This window comes from Puma concolor, chromosome A3 (genome assembly GCF_028749965.1).
Source record: "Puma concolor isolate L17-30 chromosome A3, mPumCon1.1.hap2, whole genome shotgun sequence".
In the NCBI taxonomy this organism is placed as follows: domain Eukaryota; kingdom Metazoa; phylum Chordata; class Mammalia; order Carnivora; family Felidae; genus Puma; species Puma concolor.
In genome coordinates this window covers 68,540,482-68,564,505 of record NC_141669.1, presented here as the reverse complement: position 1 = coordinate 68,564,505, position 24,024 = coordinate 68,540,482, and the positions used below count along the sequence as shown (strand labels likewise).

Here is a 24,024-nt window from a genome sequence, read left to right as displayed (position 1 = left end):
TGGTTGAGTCAGTTGAGTGTCCATCTCTTGATTTTGGCTCAAGTCATGATCTCATGGTTCGTGGCTTCAAGCCACGTGTGGCTGACGGTGAGGAGCCTGCTTGGGATTCTCTCATCTTCTCTCACTGCCCTTACCCCGCTTGCGTGCATGCATGCACTCTCGCTCCCTCTCTCAAAACAAATAAACTTAAAATCATTTTTAAAAATAAAATATAGGGGCGCCTGGGTGGCGCAGTCGGTTAAGCGTCCGACTTCAGCCAGGTCACGATCTCGCGGTCCGTGAGTTTGAGCCCCGCGTCGGGCTCTGGGCTGATGGCTCAGAGCCTGGAGACTGTTTCCGATTCTGTGTCTCCCTCTCTCTCTGCCCCTCCCCCGTTCATGCTCTGTCTCTCTCTGTCCCAAAAATAAATAAATGTTGAAAAAAATAAAAATAAAATATAAAAATTATTTTAATATAATTATTTATTTGTAAGTTATGATTGTTAAATGATATCAGTATTATATTAAATTATACAGGAGATAAGTTTTTTGTAGCTTAAGAGGAAAACAAAAATACTTTTGTATGTTTTGGGCAGTACTTTAAAGTACTCTCTGTTTTAGGTGTAAAGAATCAGATTCTCCTCATGCTGTTACTGTATATATGCTAGAGCCTCACTCCTGTCAGTATATCCTTGGGGTAAGTAAAAAATAATACTCAGGAATTCATTTTGGGAACATGTTTCGATTTTTAGCATTAAGTCTAGAAAGGACCTTCAGTAATGTCCAAAATGTAATATAATCCCCATGCTATCTCTATAAAACCTAAAATCTTTTTTATTAAGGTACAATTTACATAAAATAAAATGCAAAGATCTTAAGTGCTGAGTTTGATACATTTTGATAATTTTATATACCTATATAATTATCACCCCAAACAAGGTATCTTATCACTGCAGAAAAAAAATTTATAGCCCTTTTATGTTAATACCCCTCAACCCCCACAGATACCCCTTTCTGATTTCTCACACTCTAGGGCAGTTTTGCCTGGTTTTTTATTCCCTACGAATGGGATCATATAGTATATAGTTTTTTATGCCTGCCCTCTTTGACTTGGCATGTTTTTCAGACTCACCCGTGTCACTCCAGTACTTCATTCTCTTTTTGTTACTGAATAGTAGTCAGTTGTATAAGTAAATCACATTTGCTGATCCATTCTTCTATAAAGACATTTGGGTTGGTTCTCATTTTTTATCATGTAAATAAGCTGCTAGGAACATTTTTTTACAAGTTGCTTTGTAATCCTGTATTTTCATTTCTTTTGGGTAAGTACCTAGGAGTGGAATTGCTGAATCATAGATTAGATATATGTTTAACTTTTACCGAATAGCTGTCCAAATGGCTGTACCATTTTACACTCATACCAGTAGTGTGTGAGAATCCAGCTGCTCCACACCCTTATCAACATTTGGTAAAATTAGAACTACCCTACGACCCAGTCCTTGCACTACTAGGTATTTATCCAAGGGATACAGGTGTGCTGTTTTGAAGGGGCACATGCAGCCCACTATTTATAGCAGCGCTATCGACAATAGCCAAAGTATGGAAAGAGCCCAAATGTCCATCGATGGATGAACGGATAAAGAAGAGGTGATGTATATACATACATATATATATATAGATAGATAGATAGATAGATAAAGGAGATGTGGTATACACACACACACAATGGAGTATTACTCAGCAATCAATGAAATCTTGCCATTTGCAACTACGTGGATGGAACTAGAGGGTATTATTCTAAGCAAAATTAGAGAAAGACAAATATCATATGACTTCACTCCTATGAGGACTTTAAGATACAAAACAGGTGAACATAAGGGAAGAGAAGCAAAAATAATATAAAAACAGGGAGGAGGACAAAACATAAGAGTCTCTTAAATATGGAGAACAAATAGAGAGTTCCTGGAGGGGTTGTGGGAGGGGGCGTGGCTAAGTGGGTAAGGGGCATTAAGGAATCTACTCCTGAAATTATTGTTGCACTATATGCTAACTAACTTGGGTGTAAATTTAAAAAATAAATTAAATAAAAATACCCCTCCCAAAAAAAGCTACATGCAAAAAACAAAAACATTTGGTATTTTCAGTCTCTTTTATATTTAGCCATTTTAGTCATTTTAATATGCATTTCCCATATGGAAAATGGTGGCAAGCACCTTTTCATGTGATCTTTTGTGAAATGTCTAGCCAAGTCTTTTTAAAGAAAAATTCTGACACTTACTCAAACAGTCTTTATTCAGGACTATTGACAGTAAGTGTCAAGACTATAGTAGGGAAGAGAGATCCAGCTTAACTCCACTTACAGCAAAGACAGCTCAGGATATACAGCCAAACAGAAGGTGGAGGAGGGGAGTTTCAATGGATGGAAAATTACTAAGAGGAGAGATCAACATAAACTGACTTGATAGGGTTATTGCTGAAGACAGGCCAGGATGACCAGCCATCAAATGTGAGAGACGAGGAATTTGATCAGATACGGAGGATGATTAGATGTTGAGAGTGTGGGGTTCTCTCCACACTGATTCTTACTACAGCTGGACTCAGCAGGCCCAAGACAGGGCACAAGTACAAAAAGAAGCCTACGAAAAGGGACCGGGGGAGCCTAACGTTAGTTTGGTCAAGGAGAGTCTGTCATCTGTCTGTCTTTTACCCATTTTTATTGTTATTGTTTATCTTCTTTTTTCTAGGAGTTCAAATATATTCTGGGTATGAGGTCTTTTTTATAGTGCACATTCTTTTCCTCAATCTGTGGCTTGCCTGTTTATTTTCTTAATGTCTTTTGATGAGCAGAAGTTGGTTTATTTGATAAAGTTTATTTTATCCACTTTTTCTCTTTTATGGCAAATGCTTTATTTTGTTCTGAGAAAACATTGCCACCCAAAAGTCATGAAAATATTATGCTGTATTTCTTTCTAGAAGTTTTATGGTCCTACCTTTGGTTATGTGATGCCTAACTAGCTTTCTGTGTATTTTTCCTAGTCAGAGTTCATTGAGCTTTGTGTATTTATGGGTTGATATTATTAATCATTATACTTCTGTGAATATACATTTAACAACTTTATATACATGGATTCACATAGCAAAAGACTACCAAATAAAGTAAGTATTCAGTTTAACAACTTTTTAATGGTTTTCTTATTTTTGTTCTTTAGGTTGAATCTCCGGTGATCTGTAAAATCTTAGATACAGCAGATGAAAATGGACTTCTTTCTCTCCCCAACTAAAGGATAATAAAGTTTGGAGAAAGATCATTGACAGTCATGATGATTTCTGTCTGACCATGTATGTGTCTCATAGAGTTCTCAGCCATTGGATCTCATCTAAAGGATCGTATAAAAGGACTCTCAACCACGTTGTGAATATAAATGTGTATATAAGAGGTTATGGATAAACTTCTTAAGGCAGATAGTTGTCTCATTTCTTTCATTTTTGTCATGTCTTATGATCCGATCGTGTTTTTTGCTTGGATAATGTGATTCCAAAATAAATCTCATCCAAGCAGTTTAGAGTCCAGCCTAATGAAATGTCATAATTGTTGTGCCTATTGAAAGTTTTTAAATAATAGATTTATTATGTAAATTATAGTATATATAACTAGTTAATGAACTAAAGATAATGAAGAAAGAAATTGATAGTAGGTTGTTTAAATGGGAGACCATGTAAAATATGTAAACTCTAGTGCCTGAAATCCTTTCCACAAATTTTTATTTAGCAACTACCAGGTGTTAGACTAGAAACTGGGCACATAGTAGAGCCTCACAACATTTAAGTTTTCTTCACCTCTGTTAATCTCAAGAAACTCTTGTAATAGATTGTTGCTCTCGGAACTTTTATCTGTTTCTTTTCCCCCCAAGGTGTGTACCTGGTATAGACAGTCAGAGATCCTTCTCTTTTGACTTAGAATGGTTTACTCCCAACAAAACGCACTGTGCTGGCCATCCTTTGTATTTGCCTACTGTATACTACAGATTTTAGTTCTGGACAGTTTCACAGCATAATATTTATTTTAAAATGAATAAAATGTTCCCAAGCAGTGTTGTCATGTAGTCAATGGCAGATTACTCATTTCCTTTATTTTCTCCATCCCCATGTTGCACACATTATCTTATTGTATTTTGGATGTACATATCTAAATAAGGAAAGAAAAGTAGCTATAAAATACTTTTCCTCCTTTTCAGTAGTTCTGGAGAAAGATATTTTAATTTGAGAAATGGTTAATGCAATTGATTATTGCAGGGCTGTTTGTAGATTTTCACGTGAAGCAGCACACATAGAGAAAAAGCACACACTTTGCACTCAAACTGAAGTCCACATACTCTCTAGCTTACTAGCTGTGTGATCCTGTACCAATCAGTTAACCTCTGAGACTCGCTTCCTCTTTGGTAGAGAGACAGCGTCCTTCCAAAGGGGGTTGCAGAGTGCATTCATTTTACTGTATGTAAAACCCCGGGCCCAGTACTAGACACCAGGTTCCCAGTAAGAGTTCCTTTATTTCCTAATATCGCCCTTGTCTCCTATTAATAGAATAAGATCAGAGACCACAGCCGTCAAAATCTATTTCTTTAGTAAATTAGAATCGTACTTCTTACATCAATGAATTAAGACAAATAGAATTACCCACATTTGGATAATAGGTATAGGAGGGAGGGTGTGAGGGTTGTGAAAGGTTGAGTGCCAGAAGACACAGAATATTTAGGCCAAACTCTTCTGTTAAAAAGGGGAAGTGGGGGGGGGGGGGCGGAGATCTAAAAAACTGTATTGGATAGTTTACTGAAGAAGATTCTTAAAAATAGAAGTTGTAATTTTTTCAAAATAAAATGTTTTTTTAAAAGTAAGTTGGCTTTCTGTCTGGGCTAACAGCTTCAACCTGTTTAGGAAGGGCTAGGCCAGCTCTCCATATTCCTTCTAAATCTTGGGTCCCTTATATGAAATCTCATTTGATCTCTAAAGTCTGCTTCCTCCTCTGCCACTCTTCTGCAGAAGCAGCTGAGTTCCTAATAGGTAGGAGAATATGCCTATTGTACTTGGAGAAATCTAGTAAGGTGGATGCTATTCCACACCTACTAAATCAGATCCTTTAGAGCAGAGCATAATCTGCGCTTCAAATGTTTCCTGAGTGATCCACTTGACTTTAAATATATTCTCCAGTGAAAATCACTGACTTAGGAACTTCACCTTTAACAGTTTCACACATTCTAACCCTCCTAATTAGGGTTTCAGGGAAATAACTAGTAGCTCATCTTTACAAGAATACAGGACTTTTCCTTTCTTTTTAGCTTTACCTGCTTTTCTTGGAGTCACCACTAGATGGGGCCTATAGCCCAGCTCTACTTTGTATCTTCATGTCCTTGATAAAAGGGACTTAACAACAAAGGGCAAGAAATTATTTCAGTTACCTGAATAGTAAGCTTTTCACTCAGTCTGATATACAAAGGCTTTACCTGATTTCTGACAATTCTCAAACTTCCTAGTACATAATCGGGCCAAATTACCTTTTAGGAGAATGAAAATCAAGACATAAATTTTGAATAAATAGGATATGCAATCACAGTTGCAAATGAAAGTATCAGCTTTCCTAGGATCTGATTTTAATGTTTTAATTCTATATGGAGCCTGAAGCGGGGCTCAGTCTCATGAACCATGGGATCATGACCTAAGCCCAAATCAACAGTGGGTCGTGGGGGCCTGGGTGGCTCAGTGGGTTGAGCATCTGATTCTTGATTTCAGAATCTCTGTCAGTGCAGACCCCGCTTTTGAGATTCTCTCCTTCTCTCTTTGCTTCTCCTCCATGTGCGCACATTCTCTCTTTCTCAAAATAAATAAACCTTTCTTAAAAACAAAAAAAACCTGAGTCACCCAGGTGCCATTAGGATCTGATTTTATACTCCCTTCCTAGTGTTGAGTGATTTTATTTACCAGTGCTTGCATTTCCACTTGAACAAAGAAATAAACTATCATGTATATGGATGTTATATGTTATAAGGAGTTGTTGAAGTAAAAGTTTTCAAAATATGTTGCCTTGGTGACATGACTTACATTTTTTTTCAGTTGCTTGGCAGGGGTAGTAGAGAAACCATGCTCAACTACATACCCTAGCGCAGGCTTTGTTTCATATGCCAGTGGTTTTAAAGTAGGTTGTACAGGCAGGCAAAATGATCCAATGCATTATGGGGAAAAAATACTAGAAATTCTCTAAAATTTTCATCTGTAAAAAGGAATTGAGCTTTTATTGTTTTTTTAAGTTTGAGAGAGACAGAGAAAGCACAAGTGGAAGAAAGGCAGAGAGAGAGAATCCCAAGAAGGCTCGGCACTCAGCACAGAGCCCATCATCGGGCTCGATCCCACAATCACAAGACCATGACCTGAGCTGAAATCAAGAGTGGGACGCTCAAACAACTGAGCCACCCAGGCACCCCAAGCTTTTATTTTTATTTAATATTTTATGGGTGGATCAAATAAACTAGTATACATAGTCATTCATAAGTCAGGTTTTGTTCAATAAAACACAAAACGTCACAGGTGGAAGAGGAGGCGTTACATATGTGGAGGAGATGATGGAGATACCATCATTATTTACTTTCACCATATATAACTTTGTAGATTAACTAAATCCCTCCATCACTTTTCAGAAAATGGAATTGTCACTTTAAAATTAGCATCAAGACCACACATTAAAAAAAAGAGAAGGAGGAGGAAAAGGAGGAGAAGGAAAAGAGGAAGGAGGAGGGGCGCCTGGGTAACTGGGGAGTCTGTTGGGTGGTTGACTTCCACTCAGGTCATGATCTCACAGTTTGTGGGTTCGAGCCCCACATCGGGCTTTGTGCTGACAGCTCAGAGCCTGGAGCCTGCTTCTGATTCTGTGTCTCCCTCTCTCTCTGCCCCTCCCCTCCCCTCTCTCTCTCTCAAAAATAAATAAACATTTTTTTTTTCAATTTTAAAGAGGAAGAGGAAAAGGAGAAGAAGGAGGAGAAGGAGAAAAGAAAGGAGAAGGAGGAGGACAAAAGGAGGAGGAGGAGGAGAAAGAAGGAGAATGAAAAAGAGGAAGGAAGAGTGAGTTCAAGCCCCACATTGGGCATGGAGCCTACTTAAAAAAAAGACCACACACTATCAGGTATATAACCAACCAGAATTAAGGGGAGAGGTTAGCAGGTGACTTTCACCTGTCATGGCCCCAATCACTGTGGTCCTGGTATCTCACAAGATTTCTCTATTAGAAACAACACAGTTTTTTTTTTTTTTTTAATGCTTTTTTGGAATGATCAGGAAGAATGAGCATGCTTCCCTCACTGGCAATGAGAAGAAAGTACAGTATGAAGACTACTGCATTTCCACTCTTTAACACTTAGAGAAAATAAAAGCCCTCCTGACAATCTCAACACTTTCAAAATAAAAAGAAGAAAGGCAAAATTATTAACAAAGGGAATATAGGGCTTATAGTGTTTTGTGTCCATACCCATTTGTAAACGTTTAGGCATTTTAGTATTTTTTACATTTGAAACAAAAGTGTTCACCGAAAGCAAGTACATCTAGCAGAACTTATGGAAATGGTAACCATCTTCACTATGGAAGGCATTTATGAGACTGTAAAATAATGCTAAACATCTCGTCTAATCACGTACAACATTATATATTTCAACTCTATTAAATTGCTTTCCAGTACTTTTCAACAGACTACATTATGCTTTGCCTTGGGTTCAAGAAAAAATGCAGAAAAAAAATATTTTCCTCAGGCATAAACATAATTTTGATGTTGTAAATATATAATATTAAAAGTCAAGCTCTCAGGGGACTGATAGGTACAGGAGTCCAGCTATAGAATAAGTCACCCAGATGAAAGGAACAGCCAATATATAGGAAGGGAATATAGTCAATGGTGTAATAGTGTTGTATGGTGACAGACGGTAGCCAGACTTGTGAGCATTGCATGATGTATAGAGTTGTCAAATCATTATACTGTACACCTGAAACCAACGCCACATTCGGTGTCAAGTATATTTCAATTAAAAAACAAAAGTGCTCTACCACCAAAAAAATAATTTTTTTTCAAACTTCCTCAGAAGTCCGGCAACTTAGGGGTTAAAACCCAATTAGTCAAATCTGCTCTACTCTGTAAACTCACTCAAAATATAGTCAAAAACAGTGAACTTTCTTTTAATAGCTTCTGTGTCCTTAATAAAATACTATGCAAATTAGTCAACAGTGGTTCTTAACAGCACTAAAACCTAATTCACTCATTTAAGAATTCTAACAGAGCTCTAAGTGTTATCCAAAGATTAGAAATGCTAATAGCTGGTCAAGGAAATCAGGAGTCTCTTTCCTTTGAATTCGTTTTCCATATTTATAGTTTTTAGTGTTCTTAACCCATAGTGACAGAAATCATTTGTTGGAAAAGCTTTTCATCAACCACTTCCAAGAAAGTGTTTTGCCATCCCCACAAAGCCAGTTGTGTACAAACTTGAGTCATTATTCCTAGAATCTCAAATGATATTTTAATAATAAAAATGATTGGGGCACCTGGTGGCTCAGTTGGTTGAGCGACTGACTTCGGCTCAGGTCATGATCTCACAGTCTGTGAGTTCGAGCCCCGCATCAGGCTCTGTGCTAACAGCTCAGAGCCTGGTGCCCACTTTGGATTCTGTGTCTCCCCCTCTCTCTCTGCCCCTCCCCCACTCATGCTCTGTCTCTCTCTGTCTCATAAATAAACATTAAAAACAATTTTTTTAAATAATAAAAATGATAGCTGCCATTACCCCACATTGATTACATGCTGGCACTATGCTAAACAGTTCAGATACCTTGTGATCACAACCCCATGAGGTTATGTTTACTATCTTTAACTCACAGTTTAGGAAAATGAGGCACAAAAAGTGGAACTAAAACCGCATATGGCTCAGCCAGCTTTGGAATCAATTCAAATGGTGCAGTCCCTGTTTGTAAATAATGTGCTATAGCACTTTCTATTCGCAGAACCATCTTTTGCCCCATGAACCACTCTGTGCCATCACCTTCCACCTGAAGGAACACACCAAAGGGCTCAGCAAAATGCTGACTGAAATGACTGACCTTGTCTTGTAAATGTATGATACTTATTTTCCCCCATACAGTGTATTTTATTTTTATTTTATTTTACGTTTATTTTTGCGAGAGAGAGAGCACCAGAGGGGGAGGGACAGAGAGAGAGGGAGACTCAGAATCTGAAGCAGGCTCTAGGCTCTGAGCTGTCAGCGCAGAGCCTGACACGGGGCACGAAACCACGAACTGTGAGATCATGACCTGAGCCAAAGTCGGACACTCAACCGACTGAGCCACCCAGGTGCCCCTACAGTATATTTTTATCATGGAACACCACTAACTTCTCTTAAACTAACACAACCCACAATCTGGCAAATGAAAACTCACTAGCAAGATTAAAATGTCACCTTGGGAATTCTGTCTTGGTTAAATGCCATCAAACTTTCCCTTCTCTGATAAGCATTTGATGGTGGTAAACAACTGCAAGGGCAATTTATCTAGAACTAGATTGTATTTTTATGTAAATGATAAAAAAAATCCTTCATCTTTTACTTATTGGTAAAGAATTTATCTTATGTTCTTTCTCAGACCTTTCTACTCAGACCTTGCCTAACAATGACACTCAATATTTGCTGAATGAATGAATGAATGAACCCTCATCCTCTCTTGCCACACCTCATGAAAGCTTCCCCAACTACAATTCTGAGGAGTTTCCTACATGTTATTTTTGAGTGTTTGATGCTTTGAGAACAACAGTATTTTCCTCAATTTTATAATAGTTGGGAAAGAAAAGGGAGAATTAATTAATGACTTGACCCATTTGTATTCTATCTTACTCAAATTCTGCACCACAAAATTTAACGGATTTTTTTTTCCTTGCTTCTCCCTCACAAGAAGACAGTGTCTGTGTCTCTGTTCTGTTTCCCCCATTTGGGGGCAGTGACTGAAGCAAAGCCCCTGATCTCTCTCAGGTCAAGAAAAGAATAGAATTTCCACCTCCAACTCCATGAATGGAAAATATTCCAGTTCTGAGGTACTCTTAATTCCTCAAAGAAAGTGTCTAATATTATGATTCTCTGTGAAGAACACAGTTCCCAGCCATATCTTTCCTCAGTGTAATATTAATGAAATCAGTTCCTACGTTTCTTATTATATTTTGTTGCTAAAGCCAAACAAATGAGCAAGAAGCTTTCATAACTCTTGCTAATGTCAGGCAGGAAATGTGTTGAACCTTCAGCATTTCCCCAGGTTATGAAACTCATCCTAGTGCCTCAGCCCCAGAAGACGGGCATAAAAGCACTCTTTGTAAGTTGTTCCACTTCTTAAGGTCTCCCTGGCATCTGAACAAGCTGCATTTTGCAAAACCTTGGGCTTTGCATGAAAATCAAGATTCCCACACTGGGAGTCGGACGAAAGATCTCCCACTCATCAGCATGCTGCAAGCAGCTGGAGGTTCCAGAAAGTGTCAAAAGGGCCAACATTCACATATATGGCACTTAGAGAAACACATTGAACTTATCTTGGCACCAGCTAAGCGCATTTATAAAGAAGCAGAATTATCTGTTTATTGGAGTAGAGGAGGGAAGATTCACTATTTGTCCATAAGCGATGAAGTGCTATTTCTACTTTGGTGAAATTATTCTCCAAGGCATTGGACCGAGACACTGCCTGTTAACTATCTCTTATGGAAAACAGAGTTTCACTAAATCTGGACCTTTTTTTCAAAATGTTCTATACTTTAAAGTGATTGGTAGTCTCCCTTGTATCCCTCCAAGAATGAATTACTTCTTTTCTCCTTTAACTTCTCTGTGGTTGCTGAAGAGTTTCCTTTCATCTTCAGTGTCCTTGGGTTGCATAATGGGCCCAAGAATTCCCATGAGAATGAAGGCAGGTTGTCTGGCAGCTCATGGGCAGCCGGGGTGGTCCCCTGGGAAAAGATGCCCTTGGAGCTGGTTGCCTAAGAAAACTATCAGAAATAAGGTCTTGTAGTCCTAAATCAAGACCCATGTCCCCCTTTCATTAGAGTCCTGCTGATAATCATCCTGGGAATGTAGAGAGAGATACAAAAATAACAACAAACATGGGGAAACTAAGCCAGTCAGAGAGAGATTTGGGTTGATATCACTTTCAGGCTTCAGCCTTTCAATCATTTATTATTTGATTCATTCATTTCTTCAGTGATGCACTGAAAGCTCATCAGGGCCAAGGACTGATAGGTACTAGCATGTGGTACTGAGCGAAAGAGACAAAACTTTCGCCCTATCATATCAGAGCTTTAGTCTAGAGGGGAAAAGGCCAGCAAAAATTATACATAACTGTATGGACTGAATTGTGCACCTCCCCCTCAAATTCATGTTTGAAGCTCTAACCCTCATTGTGGCTCTAATTGGAGATAAGGCTTTTAAGGAGGTAATTAAGGTAAAATGAGGTCATAAGAGTGGAGCCCTCATCTGATAGGAATGGTGTACACACAAGAGGAGGAGACACCTTGAGAGCCCCCCACCCGCAACTCTCTCCCTTCCCCTCTCCCCCACCCCCTCTCTTCTCATGTATGCACAAAAAGGAGGTCATGTGAGGACACAACGAGAAGCCAGGAAAAGAGGCCTCACAGAAACTAATGCTGTTAGTTCACCTTGGACTTCTAGCCTCTATCCAGAACTGGAGAAAATAAATTTCTGTTATTTAAGCCACCCAGGCTGCAGTATTTTGTTATGGCAGCCCAAGCAGACTAATACAGTAATGATAAGAATCATGAAAAGAGTAAGATAGGGCAGAGGGATAGACCGTGATGGAGTAAGAACTGTACTGAATATGACAACTAGGAAAGGCCATTGGGGAGGGTGGTTCCAGGCTGGAACGTTTCTAGGGAAATTAATGCCCTGACATGAGAACAAAATTGAGGCATGTGAGAAAGATCCAGAAAGCCTGTTGTAGCCCAAGCACATTAGGCAAGGTATAAGTCAAAGGAAATAGTGACAGAGAGAAAACCAAGAGCCAGATCATCAGGGCCATATAGGTCATGGCAAGGACTTCTACGTGGGACGGAAAGGCACTGGAAGGTTTTAAACAGGAGAGTGGCAAACATAGCTTATCTTAGAAGTGTCCTAGTCACAAATAAAGGGGAGACTGTAGAAGAGAGAGCCTCGAAGCTGGGAAATGGTCCTGAGGCTGGTGAGAAATGATGGAGACATGGGCTAGAGGAGATGGGAATGAAGAAGTAAGAAGTAGTTGGAATCAGAGTTTATTTTCAAGATAGTTCAGGATTTGTCAATGGATTGGATGTGATGTAAGAGAGAGTCAAGGACAACAAATAGAGCTGTGCGATTGGGGAAATGCCATGCCATTTACTGAGATAATAAAACAGCAGGAGACACAAGTTTGGTGAGGAGGAGGTGTGAACTGAGAGTTCAGTTTTGCACATGTTAAAATTTGAGATGCCTATTAGACATCCAAGTGGAGATGTTGAATAGGCAATTGGATAGACCAGCATGCAGCTCAGGGAGAGGTTAGGACTAGAGATATAAAATTGAGTGTCATTAGCATTTAAATGATATTGAAAGCCAGAAGATGGAAAATAATAATTATGCCAGCACCTGCTTCTCAGTTTACAGATCCATCTTTAGAGGCAGGGAAGGAAATATGGGGCTATTTCCCTATCTTTCTGCTCCTCCTTTCCCTTCTCCATCTTCTCAAAGATTACCCCATCTGGCTTCAGTGGCCATCATTTTCGTTCCTACAGGTGACTTGGGATCTCCTGCATCTCATCATATTTGGGCCAGTACGGCTGGAATGAGCCCACCGAAGCTCATCCTGCAGATACCTGCCTCAGTAGAGTCCTCTCTACACCACGTTCTGGTGGGGCTTGCTGTTTTGTGTTGTAAGCTCAGTCCAGGCCTGGCCTCTCTAAAGCCTGGATCTCTGATGGGAGGTGAGCCTTTTCCGGGCAGCCTGCCTGCCTCTCTTACAATTCCATAGGCCTGGAATCTTCACTAACTCTTGGCCTTCCTTCAATTCCAGTAGGAGGGCAGTGGAGCAAGTGTCTCTGTAGGGACCATTGGCTTCTTTCATTAATGGAAAAGAAAAACAACTGCTTTTAGTGGATATGAGAGAAAACGCATGTCTCCCTGGGAGTCATGTATGCTACCCCTGAACTGTGAATGAAGAGGGTGGCCTTGAAAGGGGAGACTCCATAACCTGGCCTGGCCAGATTACAGACTATTACTTAAGAATGAGCTATAATAACAAGTCAGATCTGGAGAGGAACCCAAGACTGCCAGCACCCAAGAAGTGTTACTTGTCGCCTCAAGTAATGATCTTCAAAATGAGGTGTGACTAACTTGAAAATGAAAAATGGAGGGGCACCTGGGTGGCTCATTTGGTGAAGTGTCCAACTCTGGATTTCAGCTCAGGTCGTGATTTCACTGTTTGTAAGTTCGAGCCCTGCATCGGGCTCCGTGCTGTCAGCACGGATTCTCTTGCATGGGATTCTCTCTCTCTCTCCCTCTCTCTGCTCCTCCCCTGCTCATGCTCAATCTTTCTTTCTCTAAATAAATAAATAAAACTTAAAAAAAAAAAAAAAAGAAAATGAAACTGGGAACAGGTTTACAGATACTCATTTTTAGGACCCCAAAACCGAACTGTTTAAGAAGGGTTCTGGGCCTTACCTCTGCAGGACTTCATGCTGCTATTTCTTTGTCAGTGCCCTTCCATTTCTGCTGCCTCCCCACTTCAGAAAAGAATTATCACCTGGGATCTTGTGAGGGCTTTGCTCCTGGATGTAGAGTTGCTAACCAAGAAACTACTCACAATATTAGTTTCAAAGAAGGGTCCTTCAATTATTTATCAAAGGACCATAACTGTGTTTTCCTTTAGCTTATACACACCATATATACCACCAATTCTAAGAAATGCACTTTTGCTTTTGGCTTTCAGCTGGAAGCAGACAAAGGTGCAGCTGTCTTAGGTCATCCTGAATCTGGGTTCACCTAACACCAGCCACCTTCACCACGCCACCTAAGTTCAACCCCAACAAGACCAAGTCATATACCTTGTGGGGAAGTTGTTGCCACGTCTGCCCTGGCCCAGAAGACAGGCTCCCTGGGTCTGTCTCCAAAAATGGTTGGTGCTGACATCATCAAGGGAACGAGTGATTGGAAGGGTCTGAAGATTACAGTGAAACTGACCATTCAGAACAGACAGGCCCTATGCCTTAAACTTATGAGTAAAAAAAATAACGATTCAGGGTGATGCCTGAATCTTCACTGCTAATGTGAGACGAGACAAATTTTTAAGTGGGTAAAAGTCACCCCTAAAGTGACCCACCTACTTCAAGGGATGACTGGGAATCATGATCTTCCCATAAAAAAACAAACAAACAAAACAAACAACAACACCACCACACAGGCCCAAATTGAAGTGGTACCTTCTGCTTCTGCCCTGATTATCAAAGCCCTCAAGAAATTGCTAAGAGATAGAAAGAGGCAGAAAAACATTAAGTACAGGGGAAATACCACTTTTGATGAGACTGTCAACATTGCCTGACAGATGCAGCACCTACCATGAGCCAGAGAACTATCTGGAACCATTAAAGAGATCCTGAGGACTCAGGATGCCTGGCTAGCTCAGTCAGGGGAGCATGCGACTCTTGATCTTGACTCTTGATCATGTAGGGGTTCCAGCCCAAGGTTGGGCATAGAGCTGACTTAAAAAAAAACAAAAACAAAAACCCACAAGTATTTCATCTCTTAAGGAAGAGAATGCTGAGGGTTAACACATTGTTATCCATTGTGCAATAATCATCACTACTTTTCTCTGATAATTTTCAAATGATTGGACAGGAAAGTCATAGTACTGCAATCTGATGTTCAGAAATGTTAGGATTTTCAATACTTTTATTTTCCAAACATTTTTTTAAAAGAACATTAAAAGCATCAGAAATACAAATCTGGCCTAAAGGTTAACATCAGAACAGTTATAAAATGTTTGAAATACATCACATACTTTGCATCACAGTAAAGCATCAAGAGAACTAATTAATATACCCTGCTAATAATTAGTCACATTCAACTGAGTGCTCATTATTTTTAGTTCTCAGGTTAGCCCTTATAGAGAAGTTATATATGTATCTATTTTTATAAATAGATATATATGTAACTTGTGAAGAGATAAGTTTTATCTATCTCTGTATCTCCACATAGATACAGAGATACATGTGGAGAAGGCTAAGAATCTAGCCCAACATGTATTTCATGCAAGTTAAATCAATAATTTCTTGATGAGCATACAGAGAAAGAACACCTCATATGCACATGCTTATTTTTCTTTATATTATTATAACTTTTACCTCCCAAAGATGGGTCATCTCAAACTCAAAGGTCACACAAGAAAACCTGACATTTTAAATTTTACAAGTAGAAATTACTTTTAAAAAATCTTTTATTGAATCACACTGGAAATGCCTAGCCAAAAAAGAGATACATACCTTAAAAAGTCTTAATCAAGAAGTGTCTTCTTGATTAATGTTATTAATTATAAAGCTGTTTGGCTTATTGGAATAAATACCCAGTTCTAAATTAAGACAAAAGTCTCATTCCTAATTTTCCACAATTCTTCAAATGACCTTGGGAAAGGATATTGGATTTCTTAGTGCTTTTTAAAAAGGGTAATATATTACCTGGTTAGTATATTACTTAATCTTGTGGGAATATTAATAAATGAAAACAGTGTTGTATTAAACATATAAAAGTATAACTGAAATAGGTTATAGTGATTTTCAAAAATAGCATTCAATTACAAACAAGAAAAAATGTGACAGAGTAAAGGTTTTCTCTTCTGTTATAAAATTTAATAACAAAAACAAAGGAAGAAAGGGAGAGAAGGAAGGGAAGGACAAAGTTCTAAAAGGCGAATTTAAAAACAAAGTAAAACCCATATCTCATACTCAGATCTCAGAAATAGAATGGCTGGTGGGTGCTGGAAGGCGAGAGGTGTTGGACAAGGCTGCACAGAGTTCCAGCTGAGCATCTGTTCTGTGTCCCAACCCCCGTTCCCCAAGGAATCTTGTATTTGGGAAAGGCCTGGAGAGGGAGCTATAAACTGGATACCTTTCAAAACAACAAAGTTTCTTCCAATCTGCAGTAACAGTTCTTGACTATAACAATTTTCCTCTAAAGATAGGTTTTGGATCTTGATGCTCGTCTGGAGTTTGGCAGCTATAGTTCCGAAATTGCAGCGAGTTCAAATGCTAACTCTATAATGAAAATGTTTTTACATAAAAATATGAATTTACAGTTGTTATGCTAGGAATCACAGGGTACGTAATAAAATTAGCATAAGGTAGAGAAATACTTCATCTAGTTTTCCTTTACTGCCCATGTCCAAGATTCACGGGAGAGAAATAACACGATTAGTTTGAAAACAGATTGTCTTAAGAATTTTTCTACCATAGTGATACATAAACAAGGACAAAAAAAAAAAAATGATTTTCAAACACTGGGATACTCTGTTAGGTTGTTAACAAACCATCCTTACAGAGAAGGAACAAGTCAAATGAAATACTCCCATTGTCATTCTTACAGCTTCTTAAGCAATGATAAAGATCTTCTAACACACAATGGCAGTTCAGATTGCTTCCCACATCACCACACCCCGATTGAGATGACCACCGTTAGTGCCCATGCACCCAGAAATCACATTCCTCCACTACAGGTCCTGTCCTCTTCACCAAGGGCTCTCGGGTAAGATCATGCCAAAATAGAATAAGGCGTTTTCAGCAAGCAAAAACAGATTTCTTTTTAAAAAGCTTTATAGCAAATCAACTCACACAAAATAATGTCTATAATAAGAAATGGTAATAATCATAATACTGTATTCTTGGCTGACTGTCTTATGAAAGGAAAGTACTTAATGCCTGTGTGTCTTGGGTAAAGGTAATTATAGATAATATATTTCTGATTTTCTGCTTTGACAATGTATTATTTATTCAAATAAGCCTGCTACCGAAAAAGTGTATTGCTCCCCATTTCAACACATTACAGAATCAAAATTTACAGTTCAATTAATAAAAAATTCGCCTCAGTGAAGATCATACCTTCATATTGTTTAAAAAAAATCCAACTCAGGTATACTTTGAAGGCCCCGAACACTGACTCAAATGATCGTAATCAGTCCATTCTCCTTCAATACATTAGCGTGATCATTCCTGGCATCTATTTAAAAGTTTAGTACAAAAGATCGGAGCGCAGGTCAGGGTAAAAAATCTAAATAATACATTTTTACATCAAATCTTAAAAGGTCAAGAAACCACAAAGCAAATCAATAGGTCTTATACTTCAGACAGAAGAAAATCAGAACTGCCAACTGTTCCGCTGGATCTTGAAGTTTTCATCTACCACGGGTCTCACAGAAATGGGGGAAAAAATCAAATAGTATCAGAAACAAAAACAGCTTCTGCAAGAGTCTCCAGCCTCCACAAGCCTAAACAGAGGGCACTGGAATCTGCTTGGCCGACGTGCTGTCATATTCTTGCATTAAATCATTAGTGGTGTGATAGTGCATGGCAATATATGAACTAGCAAATCCAAAAGAGTTTACTGGCTGCAAGTTATGCGGACTGCTCTCCTCCTGGGAGGGGCTGCTGTTGTAAATGCTGTAGTAGGGTTCAATCCGAGTGTTGATGGGGGTGGAGCTGCTCTGACCGTAGTGCTGGTGTCCAGCAGAGATCTTGGGACTGACCACACTTTCCTTTGAATGACTTGGGCCACAAGCCTGGTCCACAAATTTCTTCTGGGGCTTTGGAGACAACATGTAGGCAGAGTTTGTTTCATGATGGGAGGATTTGTTTCTGTTGATTTCCAGGTTCCCCTTTCCCATGGCTCGAAGTCGAGTCTTCTGTTTGCAGCAGAAAAAACCCAGGCCCACGTACTGGAGGCACCAGAGCACTTTCCTCCTCAGCCCTGAGCTGTTCCGAGAATATATAAAAGGGTTTAATCCTGATTTGAAAAATATAAGGGTAAATCCAAAGAGTTCAAACTGGTAAAGGATGAAGCTCCCATTGCTGGAAAGGACCACCTGCACTAAGGAAATCCCCAGTGGAAGACAGCACACCAGGACGGAGAGCACGATAATCACACAGGTGACCACCGCTTTGGAATCCTTAGCCGTGGAGAGATTGACAGCAGAGACCAGCTGGAGCCGGCTGGCCCCCGGAGTTGGCATCTGGTTAAGACTCTTGGTGTATCCATGGGTCTGAACGTGCTGCAGTTTGTTGTAATTCTGGTTCCTGTAGAGAGCCGGCATGGTGCACTGGATGGGATCTCCACCCCCCTTTCCAGGGGCCCCCATGAAAGGCTGTGGTCTGGAAGCATCTACTGTGATCACAGGGGGGCACTTTCTGACTTGAGCATTTTTCCGCAGCGTCTGAGCGATCATGATGTAAGAGACAGATACCACAGCGACACAACAGGTGAAGTCGATCACATACAGAGACAAAATGGCTCTCCCTTCTCCGGCCATCAGACTGGACATGGGAAGGCAGAGGTGGGACTTGCTGGTTTTCAGGGTGCCCAAGGTGGCAAGAGTGAAACTGGTGGCCCAGAGAAGCAGAGTGAGGAGCAGGGTGCAGGGAAAGGAGGCTGTGCGATTGGGCTGCTTCCCCAACACCATGCGGAGCCGGTGCAGGGCAATCACTGCCACGGTCTTGAGGGACATGATTATGAAGCCTGAACTGGTGAGATGGAAGGTGAAGCAGAAAGCATCTGGGATACTACTGGCTGAGCTGAAGAACAACACAAAGGTGAACATGGGGGCTGTCACTCCACAGATGAAGAGGTCACAGAAGGACAGGTTCAGGATCATGAAATCAAAGTTGGTTCTGAATTTCCTGAAAGCTGGGTCAAAGAAGGACAAGAAGACAATGAAGTTGCCATAAGAGCCCAGGCAGAAGATGACTGCGAGTAGAAAAGTGCAGGTTACCAAGGTGGCGGTGTGGATGAGGTCCTGGAGGCCCTCCTGTAGTGTGGTGCTGTTTCCTCCATGGGAGTGACGCACGTGGAGCAAGGTGGTGTTGGGAGCGTCCTGAAGGTGGTCCGTGGAGTTCATCTTCAGAGAGAAGGGACTCTCCCTTCTGTGGGAGGGGAGTCAGGGCCTCAACTCACAGGCGAGCGGTATGGGGCAAAAGAGGCCCAGAGCAGAAAAGCCTGCACACAAAAATGCACACCCAGAAACAGAAAGAAATTAATGGAGTAGAGCGATCGCATGATTTTTTACAAGAGTACTAGAATTTGTTTTAGCTCTGACTGATGCATACAAAAAAACATTTCTCTGCTCAAAGTCCAACACAGAAAAGACACAAACACCTCAAAATATATTCCTTGGGCTAATGTCAGGTTTCATGGCACAGTGGTTTTTGAAATAGTTTAAGCATCACCTGGGGACTTAAAAAAAAAAAAAAAAAAGCAGATTCCTGGGCCCCACCCCTTGAGTTTCTGATTGAAGGGTATGCAAATGTTCCTTTTAGAAACACTCTGGTGCCAGACACCACAGAGATCACTATGTACTTACAGCCTAATGTGGTCAATCAGATGACAGCAGGTGCTGTGGAAGTCAGAGAAGGGGAAGCTAATCCCGACCTGGGGTGGAGGCTGAGAGCAGCTGCAGGGAGTGATGGTGAGGAGCTTGCTGGGGGTCAGGAGCAGGGCAGGGATGGAGGGGCAGACAGGGTGAGATTATAGGAGTAGGTCTCACAGCATGTGTTTAGGTTACAAGTCAGATGGCATTGCTGAAGTATACTGTGGCCCCTTATCGAACTCCCACAAATCACTAACAAGTACTATTTCTTTCCCTAGGAACACGCTTTATTTTCCATTGTTTATAATTTTTTCTCCCTGCTGGTAATTTCTTGGCCATCTCCCTCCCTTTCACTGGAAAAAACTTTGTGTAGGACTACATTTGAGAGGGGAAAATGAAAGCACTGTATTTGAGATTTAAAAGGTACAAAGCACCCTTTTGTAAACTCTAACCTTCTATACAAAGGTGAATTGTTATTCAACAGCAATATCGTCATGATCAAACAGGAGGCACATGCCCATTCATGCCTTCATTTACTCAGTTTACATTTATCATGTGCAGACTGTATGCCAGCTTTATGCTAGGTGCTGTGGGTAGAAAGATGAGTAAGACCCAGCCTCTGCTTTATAAGAAAACTTCTTTTTCTTCTTGCTTTTTATTTTCGACTTTGTTTTGCAATGAGATTTAAAGTACACTCACAGAAATCTTCCGTTGTTCCAAATGTCAAAGCCCTGTGTGGCCTGGTGCCCACTCTGCTCTGAAAGATGCTTCCAGCGGGACAGCTGAAGTTGTTCCGTGGAGACTGGTGCAATGCTCTTGACAACTCAAAGGTATTTGCTTTAATCCAGCATTTAGGAATAAGCAATGGCACTGGGGACGTCCTGGGGTTATGTTCCAAATATTTAACCATGAGCTCCAACTGGGTTCCAGAGGCCTCTAGCTGTGCCTGGGATTAACCCTTTGGTTCCTGGATCATGGGGCACAGAGGAAGAGGGGACTGATCCATGAAGGATTACTCGGGGCTCCAAGCAGCAGCTATGAACCTCCTGATACAGAAATGTCTCAGCATTCATTCAGTAGTAGGTATGGCTGTGCCAGTGAGTATGAGACAAATTTCAGTCCTGAGGAGATCCATCTACCTAACAAATGTCCTTCACGAAGGAAGAAGATGGCCTCTTTTTTCTTCTCAATGGTCAAATAGTACAGACCATGACAATATGATGAATTTCTTCACTGGCAAGGGAAACCAGCTTTCTTATACTTTCCTTATAAAAGTTCCATGAGACAAAAATATAAATCCCAACCACTTGTTTCTTGATGATTAGAATTAAAACATAATAATGGATGGCTTTATTGTTTTCACTTACAGACCGGTGCCTGTTTCTGAATCCTTTTTGATAGCTATGAGGTAAGAAAAAGACAACCTTTTGCTACTTGTTTTTGCATTGTTAATTGGACGACTGGAGTTTGCTGATGAAAAGAGAAGTAGAAAACTCAACTTGAGGAGGCAGAAAGGCAGAGAGATGCCCAGAAGGGTTTCTTCTTTGGAGGTAGGGGAGCAAACAGGAGCGAAGAGGGAAGCAGGAATTTGGAATGAAAGCATTTGGAACTGATGTTCAGAGAAATACCGAGTGAGTGGCTAAAAACGAAGAAGAGGGGTGATGGAAATTATGAAGATCACAGGCTAGGAGACATCTGGAAAGGGAACTGTCAAAGGGAAAATGGGATGATGAAGCACCAATATTGGTCAAGGATAAGAGGCAGGAGGAAAAAAAAAAAAGATTTGGAGTAGTTGAGGACCAACTTCCACTTTCTGCACAGTTATAATTTTTTCAATCAATTTAACATTTTCAGTAGGTTTTTTTCAAAAAAGAAAATTCTAGGTCAGGGATATAATTGTCAGTGTCATTATTAGTATGTTAACTTTATCAAGTGCTTATGATATGTCAGGCACTGTTTTCAAGGCTCCATGATATTAATTTCTCGAATCTTCACAGCAACCCTGAGACAGTATAACATATCCCTGTTTTACAGATAAGGAAACTTAAGTTGGAGACAGTGCTCCCACCTTAAAGTGGTAGGGCATGGATTTGAACCTAAACTGACATTTGTCACCACCACGCTCAACTCAATGTTCAACTCAACATAACAAGAAAGAAATCAAGGGAGGTTGGCTGCCTAGAGGATAATCATAGCAGCTATCACTTCTTGGGTCATTATCATACATATCAGCAGCTCTACATAAGCTATCACACTTTATTTCACTCTCAGTATAGACCTATGAAGTAGGTATCACAATCCCTTCCGGACTCAAAGTTCCTGGAGCCCAAAACAGGGACACACACACACACACACACACACACACACACACACTTCTGTGTAACTCTTTGGCAAGGTTGATAATTACACTTCTGGTATAAGGTAATTATAAATTATTCCCAGATAGTTAGGGGGGAAAAAAAGAAGGGAATGTGAGGCTGGGAAAAAAAGGAAAAACATAACAGAAATAAAGGTTTTTGCAGAGAAACCTTAGCAGCAATAAAGGAAACAAAGGAAAAGTAAGCCCACTTCTGGGACTTTTAAGAAAGAGGAGGCTGGAATCACAATTTGGAATGAAGTTATGATGGTAGCACTATAAAACTCAGTGATTTGAGGAGGGGGGTAAATGAAATTTGTTACTCCTAAATATTATTTTTTTTATTTAAATTTTTTTTTCAATGTTTATTTTTGGGACAGAGAGAGACAGAGCATGAACGGGGGAGGGGCAGAGAGAGAGGGAGACACAGAATCAGAAACAGGCTCCAGGCTCTGAGCCATCAGCCCAGAGTCTGACGCGGGGCTCAAACTCACGACCGCAAGATCGTGACCTGGCTGAAGTCGGACGCTTAACCGACTGTGCCACCCAGGCGCCCCTGTTACTCCTAAATATTAAGAATTACCAAAGTTCTTTTCAGTGCAAGCATACCAGCTACTTTATTTCTGGGACCATAAGTAAATGATGAAAGTCAGAAAATCAGAAAAATTTTAAGTTAGAGCACCAGTCTTACGCAGGCATTTTAGCCACAGTTGGACAGAATGAATTCACATCCATGTGCATCTTGTTACAACTAAGGAGGGGGGATCCTAAGCAAGGATTAGTTAAACGAAAATTTTTGTACCATAGCAATGATTTCTCATTAAGCTGTGTGAAGAGTCTCTGATAATCTACTGTGCTAACTTAATACTTTAGTATGTATGAAAGCATTTTGTATGAGCTTTTACAAGTTAGCTCCTGGCCTGGATTCTTCCAATTCATTTTTTTTTTTTTCTCATATAAATTTGTCATAATGCCTTAAATTCTTCGAGGACAGCATCTTCACGGTCTAACTCTCACAGAGAGCAAGGTTCTGTACTATTATTAGACCCACTGTATTTGTACAGATCAGGCAAACCTCAAGGAAGTTAGATGACTTGCCCAAGGTCACTAGATTCAAGGCAGATTTATCTGATTTCGGAGGACCCGCTCTTTCTCCCCAGGTGAACTACCTCTTGAAGCCCTGAGCAGCTGACAGGCTGGGGCAGGGTCAGTGGATGAGGGAGACGGGAAGGCTATGGAGAGCCCCCAGTCTGGGGGTGCGCTGGGAGGCTGCCGGGAAGGGAGGTGGGCCCCAGCTAGGGACTGGAGATGGGCAGGCGCTCCCTGGGGTGGGGAAGGTTGTGGTGAGGAGGGCCTAGTTCAGGCCAGCAAGCTTGTAAGAGAATGGGCAGAGGGCTGGTGGGGTGCGGAGGGCTCCGGCCAGGAATGGGCGGTGGGGAGAGGGCTCCGCAACCCGGCGGAGCCCGGGAGCAGGCTAGGCAGGGGCGAGATAGCTTCCCCGCAGGCCGCGCCAGGAGGGCAGGTGCGCGGCGGCCGGGCCTGGACCAGCGCAGCCTCGCGCCGCCCTAACCCGCCGTCTTCCCGGGGCCCGGCCCTCCCGGCCCCCGCGCGTCGTCCTCCTCCGGGGCCCGCGGCCTCTCACCTGCCCGGTGGCCGCAGCGCCGCCCCCCTCCTCCTCCATCTCGCAGCCCGGACCCCAGCTCCGCCCGCCGCCCGGGACCAGGCTGGGCTACAGGCATCATCGCCATCGCCGCCGCCGCCGCCTCCGCGCATCCCGGGAGCCGCCGAGCCGGGGGCGCGGGAGGCGCAGTCACGGAAACGCCGAGGGCGCCACCCCCTCCGCCGGACACTCGGGCAGCGGCGCCCGCCTGCCCCCCGCGCCCTCACCGCCTCGCGGGCCCCCTCGTGCCCGGGGGCCGCCCCGCCCTCCGCCCCCCACGCTGCGCCGCTGCCCGCGCAGGGAGCCGCGCACCAAGGCGGGCGAGGGCTGGTGCGCGGAGGAAGCGGGGGCCCGTGGGCTGGGCCGCGGGCAGGGAACGCTGGGGGCCGCGATGG

The 24,024-nt window shown here is 41.5% G+C and overlaps 2 protein-coding genes and 1 non-coding gene across 6 annotated transcripts in view; 2 read left to right on the top strand and 1 right to left on the bottom strand.

Annotated features, from left to right (window-relative positions):
* Positions 1-4,068, top strand: part of ERLEC1 (endoplasmic reticulum lectin 1) — a 31,879-nt gene extending 27,811 nt beyond the window's left edge. For all 3 annotated transcript variants that reach the window (XM_086701117.1, XM_025931745.2, XM_025931743.2), the window contains 2 exons: positions 600-675; positions 3,188-4,068. In XM_086701117.1, coding sequence (XP_086557243.1) covers positions 600-675; positions 3,188-3,259 — 148 coding nt within the window. In that variant the 3' untranslated portion in view covers positions 3,260-4,068. The remainder of the gene's footprint in view (positions 1-599; positions 676-3,187) is intronic.
* Positions 4,069-14,251: 10,183 nt separating this feature from the next.
* Positions 14,252-14,406, top strand: LOC112869770 (U12 minor spliceosomal RNA). Its single transcript, XR_003224420.1, has one exon. It is a non-coding gene; the product is annotated as a U12 minor spliceosomal RNA (small nuclear RNA).
* Positions 14,407-14,920: 514 nt separating this feature from the next.
* Positions 14,921-23,817, bottom strand: GPR75 (G protein-coupled receptor 75). 2 transcript variants are annotated; one of them, XM_086701112.1, is made up of 2 exons: positions 23,612-23,817; positions 14,921-19,170 (listed from the first exon to the last, which is right to left on the bottom strand). In XM_086701112.1, the coding sequence occupies exons 1-2, from the start codon at positions 23,740-23,742 to the stop codon at positions 17,523-17,525; spliced, it is 1,779 nt and encodes a 592-aa protein (XP_086557238.1). In that variant the 5' UTR covers positions 23,743-23,817; the 3' UTR covers positions 14,921-17,522. The 2 variants fall into 2 exon arrangements, with proteins under 2 accessions (XP_086557238.1, XP_086557237.1); XM_086701111.1 differs by having other exon boundaries at positions 14,921-19,243; positions 23,612-23,747.
* Positions 23,818-24,024: the final 207 nt, after the last annotated feature.

Excerpts from the sequence above, each read along its gene's own strand:
- GPR75 (XM_086701112.1), bottom strand. The coding sequence starts at position 23,742 with ATGCGCGGAGGCGGCGGCGGCGGCGATGGCGATGATGCCTGTAGCCCA. Across the intron at positions 19,171-23,611 it reads GCGCTGCGGCCACCGGGCAG|AAGGGAGAGTCCCTTCTCTC; the intron begins GTGAGAGGCCGC and ends CCCCTCCCACAG.